General features: G+C 43.1%; 1 protein-coding gene across 1 annotated transcript; it reads right to left on the reverse strand.

Annotated features, from left to right (window-relative positions):
* Window positions 1-1,899: 1,899 nt before the first annotated feature.
* Window positions 1,900-5,502, reverse strand: LOC128921652 (uncharacterized). Its single transcript, XM_054229804.1, has one exon. The coding sequence runs from the start codon at window positions 5,500-5,502 to the stop codon at window positions 1,900-1,902; it is 3,603 nt and encodes a 1,200-aa protein (XP_054085779.1).
* Between the last annotated feature and the right edge of the window lie 1,932 nt (window positions 5,503-7,434).

Below are 7,434 nucleotides of genomic sequence, written 5' to 3' on the forward strand. Positions count from 1 at the left end.
AATATTTGTTTGCTGGCCGCCGGTAGGAATTTTTTGTCTGCTACTGTACCGCGTCAAAAGCCGAATATTGTCACATTTACTCCGACGCAAAGCCATTTTTATAAGCCTCTTGGAGCATCGACTTCCATTTGAGCGTAAAAAGGAAGCATTTTAACATCCTTGCATGAGCTCAGCGGCTCAATCGGATTACTTAGATATTAAATTTTGCCATTGAGGAGTTAAACTTATAAAGTTGTTAAAATTTTGAAGGTGGTTCAAATGCACGTGTCTTCATGATAGCTTTAAAAAATTTGCTGATGTTTAGTGCATTTAACAGTTGGCTTATAACCTAACTTAATTTTTTTCTTCTTTTGATAGAGTCCACCCTGGTGCACCTGTTGTTCTTTCAATAGTAGTCACGAATTCAAGTCATTAAATTAGTTTTTATTCGTTTTCTATTTCAAAAGCTGCAAAAATCCAAATCACAAAACCTATACATGTGGAATAACCCGGTCAGCTATCTTAACCATCCTTTTTTAAAGCTTTCCATAGTATGTTATTAAAAAATATGAGATGTTCACAAATTATTCGATAAAATGTTCAATTTTTTAACTTTATTAATTTCATTCATCTAGGGAGTGGGCTTCAACACAAACTATTGTTGTGAAAGTAGTTTCAAGTTTGATTAATTATTCATCCAAGATAATTTGCTTTCGAGGAAGCTACAATTTGATTGTTTATTAGAAGATGTAAGGATAAATTCGGAAACATCAAAACAAGTCTGTTTAGATTAACTCTAACAATGTTGTAAAAAAATAAATTTTCCGACGAAATAAATAAATGTAACCACACATCCTACATTAATAAATATCACAAATTCATACTTAATGGTTAATACCCACTTCGGATGCATATGTAAGTACTTGTATTTACATATATATTTCTTAGCACTTATATACGCATATTCCCCGATATAAAATTACAATTTGGCCACTTGATCAATAAATTTTACTACACCAAATTGTGATTTTAGCAGTAATGTGTTAATTTTAGCAATGGCTCGTGCTATTTTCGTATCATCCCTTCCACATATTTATACATATCTCCGTATTCGGTCGTTACTTACTTGAAACAGAACAACTACGTATTGGTTGAGCACTGATAGCTCTATTATTTTGTTAGCTCACCTTATGATATGAGTGAACAGTGAATGTTGTCAATGAAAGTTTGGGTAAAATGCAAAGTTGGCGTCCCCATATTTTTCTGTGTTAGATAAACAGAGCCGAAACTAAGTTGTTTATGTGTATATAATATAGGCGAAATTAATAAGGGTCAGTTCAGTTGATAAGGGCCATAAGCACAGCTTGAATTATATACAATACAGTTAAAACGGAAGATGATAAACATGAAAACAAAGGAGAATAAGGAGATATATTGGCAAATTTGTTATTTCATTTGTAGATAACTAATACCGTTATATTTTAACTAATACCAATAATATTTATGACCGAGTATAGGAAACTGAAAGAGAACTAATAACGATGTCTTGATGTCTTCAAATGTACAAGTTCACTAAGAGATTCTCCCTAGAAATAAGTCTGAGTGCAAGACTACTGTTAAATAATTAATTTTACAGCGGGTAGAGTTCCAATATGATCTTACTTTATTTGACGGTTTGACCGTATAGCTTGACATCCGAAAAGAGAAGGACTAGTGCATGTATGTCCTGCACTATTTATAGTAGTTTGTAGGAATTTAAAATACCGTAACATTGCATTCGCGTAAACAAATAGCATAGCAAACAGAAGTGGATGGTAAAAGAAAGAAAACAAAGTAAGCAAAGATAAGGCATTGCCAGATAGGAATTATAACAATTAGGAATAAACTTAAATATTAGGAATAAAATTAAAAGTATTAATCTTAAACATTCTGCCCGGTCGAGTCTACCGACTCGAAATCCTCGTTCTCTAGCAAGAGACACAATTTCTGGACAGCTCGGTTCATGTATCCTTTAGAGGTTCTCAACGTGACATTGCGGACAGCTCCATCAGCTCCAGGATGTACTGATATGACTCGACCAAGACACCAATGCGAAGGAGGCATGTTCTCTTGTTTAACTAGAACGATATCCTTCACCCTTATGTTCGGTGTGCGTCGCTGCCACTTGTTCCGTCTCTGCAAGATGGTGAGATACTCCTCACTCCACCTATCCCAAAATCTTTGATGAAGTTGACTTATCCATTGCCACTGTTTCAATCGGTTGGAAGGAACTTGTTGAATATCTGGTTCAGGGACCGCCAGGAGCGGCGACCCAATCAGGAAATCGCCTGGCGTTAAGGCAAGTTTGTCCTCAGGATCGTCGTACAGTGGTGTAATCGGACGAGAATTGAGACAAGCTTCGATTCTAACGGCCAATGTTTGCAGTTGACTATACCACATGACTTGTGTACCCACGCAGCGTATCAAGTGATGCTTAGCGGACTTCACCGCAGCCTCCCAGATACCTCCTTGATGTGGAGCACTGGGGGTGATGAAATGCCAATGTGTGCCTGTGTCAGCTAAGAACCGCTGATTATTCTCACTCTGCCATGCTGCAAGATCTTCCTTCAAGAGTCGGTTAGCTCCAACAAAGGCTGTCCCGTTGTCACTATATAAATCACGACAAGGACCGCGTCGGCTGATGAAACGAGTGAATGCGTCTAGGAATGCCTGTGCCGACAGGTCATCTACAACTTCAATGTGTACAGCTTTGGTGACCATACATACGAATATGGCGAGGTATGTCTTGATGAGCGTTCGCGAACGTTTCGTTCTTACACGTAGTGTGAAAGGTCCACAATAATCCACACCAGATGAAATGAACGGCCGTGCTGCTCTGACCCTCTGCCCGGGTAAGGAAGCCATTTGTTGCGTTAGCACTTCCCCTCTGTGACGCCGGCAGATCACGCAGTTATGGATGAAACTCTTGACCGCCTGTCTGGCACTGAGGATCCAAAATCGTCGACGAAGAGTATGCAGCATGAGTTGTGTTCCTCCATGTAGCGTGACTTCATGAGCTTGTTGTAATAAGAGCTTCACCAAAGGCGTTGCCTTTGGCAAGATAATCGGGAATCGTGAATTATGTGCTAATTCGGCTTTATGAATTCGTCCTCCGACTCGTAGGATCTGGTTCTCGTCAAGAAATGGATTTAGAGGCAATATTCGAGAGGAGGATACCAAACCTGAACGAGACTTCAAATGTCGGATTTCATCTGCAAAATGTTCCTCTTGCTCTAAACGGATTATGGTGTATAGTGCGTCATCTAGTTCCTGCGCAACGATGACCGGTTGACGAAGATGTCGTCGGCGCTGTAACCAACGAAGAATAATGGCAATTGTGCCCAAGAGGCGGGTAATTGTACAAAAACGTTCAGTTAACAAAATAGCCTGTCCGTTTGGACGATGTGTATACAATGGATGTGAAACGAGTACAATCATCTTATTAGTGTTACGAGTTTCAGCGACTATAACTTCAGACTCGTCCTTGCTGAGCAAAGTATCATTGTTAGTAGAATAGATCATGTGTGTCTCGTCCGGGCCATGCCACCAAAGTGGGTGTACTAATAGCTCTTCAGGTGTGATGCCTCTGCTGGCACAATCAGCTGGGTTTTGAGCGGAACGGATGTGATGCCAGCGGGCGGGGGATGTCAGCTCCTGTATTCGACGAACTCGATTGCATATGAAAGGTTTCAGTGTTGTTGGATTCTTCTTTAACCAACACAATACAATCGCAGAATCTGACCACAGATAGTAGGGAACATCAGCCAAACCCATTGCATCTCGCACGTTTTGAAGTGTCTCAGCTAATAGTAGTGCTGCCGAAAGTTCCAGGCGTGGTATGGTAGCGGCCTTGAGTGGTGCCACCTTGGTGCGTGCCGTCAGAAGTGTGAAACGTATCGAATCGTTGGAGCAAGACGTCCTTGTGTAGATCACAGCTGCGTATGCGTGTACGCTAGCATCGCAAAAGCCATGAAGCGATGTTGGAACATGTGGAGTCATACCTATCCACCGACCGATGCGAACTTGATTGAGTTCTGGAAGCAGCGATCTATACTTCAGCCACTCGCGACAAAGATTATCAGGTAATGGTGTGTCCCAAGAAAGGCCCGCAGACCACAGCCGCTGAATAAATATTTTCCCAGTTACAACCACAGGCGCCAACAATCCAGTAGGATCAAAGAGCCGCGCTACTTCGCTGAGTACTCGACGCTTCGTAGGTATCTCTCCTGTCTGACTGAGATCGACACGAAAGAACAACTGATCCGTCAATGCGTCCCATCGTAGGCCCAAAACGGAAGCCGTACCCGAATGGAAGATGTAACTAGAAAGAGATGATTCATTAGCTAAGCACTTCATCACCTGACTATCGTTCGAATTCCATTTTCTTAAGGTGAACTGCCCTGCAGAGAGAATGGCATCCACGTTCGTTGCTAGTTCTATTGCATCTCTAGCGCTTTCACAACTTTTTAGAAAGTCATCAACATAAAACGAGGTTAGTATCGCCGTTCGAGCAAGTGCAGCTTGCTGTGTATTTGGTACCACAGTTGAATTGTCACGAGCACATTGTTGCAGTGTACGAACTGCATTGTAAGGACTGCATGCCATCCCATATGTGATAGTCTTCAAGCGGTACACTTGGATGTCGTCATCCGGAGACTCTCGCCAGATGATTCGTTGGTAATCGCGATGCTCAGGTGCAACCAACACTTGCCGGAACATTTTCTCGATGTCCGCAGTAATCGCCACTCGATAGCGTCGAAAACGTAAAAGTATACTACTAAGAGAATCCTGAAGCGTTGGACCAACCAGTTGAATGTCGTTAAGTGAGACTCCAGTGCTGGTAGGTGCCGAAGCGTTGAACACCACGCGGAATTTCGTTGTGACCGCATGATGTGGAATATAGTAGCAGTTAGTGTGATCGTAGGGTGATTGTACCAATTCCATATGCCCAAGTGCGGCGTACTCTTTCATGAATGTAATGTAGTTTTCTCTAAGAACTGGATCTGCAAACATGCGACGCTCAAATCTATGAAACTGCCGTACTGCAAGTGTGTACGAGTCACCAAGTTCCGTTGCATTTCGTTGAAGGGGTAACCGTACAATATAACGGCCATTTGAGGTACGGCTATGTGTGGTTTCGAAGATCTGCTCGCATTCGTTCTCTTGCGAATCGCCAGCAACCGTTATGTCTTCCATTTGCCAAAACTTACTCACCAGTTCTTCTAAATGGTGATCCTCTCTCTCTACTAACGTGGTGAGTGTGAGCAATGATTCCATCGAAGTATGAGACACTGCTGCTGGGCCAAACACCACCCATCCAAGGCGGGTACGCTGGGCAAAAGGTTCGTCTGGTCCTCCACCGATGACCTCCCCTTGTATGAGTCGACCCCACACGTCCGCGCCGATAAGAATGTCGATTGTTCCAGGCGTACCAAACTGGTCGTCCGCCAAAGCTAAGCCTTTCAAGTATGGCCATTGGTTCATGTCAATCTTCACTGCTGGAGTCGGAGAAGTAATGGACGATAAAACCAAGGCATCAATTCGCATCTCAAAATTAGTTGTTGTTGATCTCAGAGTGAAGGTCACACTGCCGTTCACTTGAGTACTAATGGCAGAACCTACTCCGTCTACGATTACGTTACATTTTCGTCGATATAGTTGCAAACAGTTAGCTAGTCGGTCCGTTACGAAGCTAACCTGGGATCCAGGGTCACATAATACCCGGGCCACTCGTTGCACCGATGCGTCTCCAATGGCATATACACGCGCTGTTGCTAAAAGAGTGATCGGCTTTGGGTTGACAACGAGGGACCTGGCGGGTGCTGCTAGTCATGCTGTTGAGGTTGTCTGCACCTCAGCAGGCACGTTATTAGATACTGGTGAAGTAATTGAAGATCCAAGCGTTGACGCATTATTGACCTTAGCTCGGCATAAGATTGTGTTGTGCTTGCGACCACAATTTCGGCAATTACCTGAGGAACACTGCCTTAGCGAATGTCCAGCACGTAGGCAGTTGTAACACAATTGCAATCTCCTAATCGCCTCAAATCGTTGCTCTAGATTGAGAGCCAACACTGTAGGGCACTTAGCGATTCGATGTGGTAAGCTGCAATGAGCACACAACGCTGCATCTGTAGTCGCGACATGCGCCCTCACTGGCCGTTGTTGCCGACACACCATTAACGCAGTCGATGGTTCCGAAGACAGGCTATGAGCACGTTTTTCGAGGAACTTCAATAGATCTTCTAACTGTGGTATGTCGGTAGGAGAGCACGTCATACACCAATCCCTTTTGGTTACAGCTGGAAGCTTAGTCACCACGATTGGTACAGCTATTGCATCCCAGTGATGTATAGGAATATCCATCACCCGCAGAGCACGCAGTGACTCATGAACCGTGTCCACAATTGACAGCAACGATTGTGATGACTCCAGGGTAGCTGCCTTAAGGTTAAGAAAACGGGATACGTGTAGTTCCGCTAGCTGCTTTTTGTTGTCGTAACGTTCCTTCAGAGCATTCCACACCTCTTGATAGCCACCCGAGTAGATTCCTCCAATTAAGGGAACAGAGGCTACATTGACTGCCTGACGAAGTTTGCCCAACTTAAATGCTTCCGGGTATGCCGAGTGATGAACCAGTGTTTCAAACGCATCTTTGAACGCTAACCACTTGCACATGTCTCCATCGAATGACGGAATAGCTAACGGATCTAACTTAAGATCAACCAAGTGGCCATCCAGCGATGATATGGGGCAATCGCGCGCTCCATCGGTGACATTGGATTCGACCTTTGACGATGAGATTAACCGATTAAGTTTACTGCATACTTCCTTGTAAAGCTCCTCTACTGGTTCCCCAAGCGCATCGTGTGAACCCATCTCGGTGGGCGTAGCTCCTCCAACCAGATGATTGTGATTCTTCACGAATCGCTCGAAGTGTGTTTCAACTGATCTGAGTTCTTGTTGAAGATGAAAAACATCCAGATCGTCCATGACGCCGTCAGACACACGTGCGTGTATGCGCTTTATAGAATTCACCGCAGATGTACGCCAGGTTAATTCCGCCATGAAAATCACTCAATTAACACAAACAAAATTTAAATATTTGTCCTCACAGGAGGCACCAAAAAATGTTAAATAATTAATTTTACAGCGGGTAGAGTTCCAATATGATCTTACTTTATTTGACGGTTTGACCGTATAGCTTGACATCCGAAAAGAGAAGGACTAGTGCATGTATGTCCTGCACTATTTATAGTAGTTTGTAGGAATTTAAAATACCGTAACATTGCATTCGCGTAAACAAATAGCATAGCAAACAGAAGTGGATGGTAAAAGAAAGAAAACAAAGTAAGCAAAGATAAGGCATTGCCAGATAGGAATTATAACAATTAGGAATAAACTTAAATATTAGGA

The sequence above is a fragment of the Zeugodacus cucurbitae genome, chromosome 4 (assembly GCF_028554725.1).
Source record: "Zeugodacus cucurbitae isolate PBARC_wt_2022May chromosome 4, idZeuCucr1.2, whole genome shotgun sequence".
NCBI lineage: Eukaryota > Metazoa > Arthropoda > Insecta > Diptera > Tephritidae > Zeugodacus > Zeugodacus cucurbitae.

Excerpts from the sequence above, each read along its gene's own strand:
- LOC128921652 (XM_054229804.1), bottom strand. The coding sequence starts at position 5,502 with ATGAACCAATGGCCATACTTGAAAGGCTTAGCTTTGGCGGACGACCAG.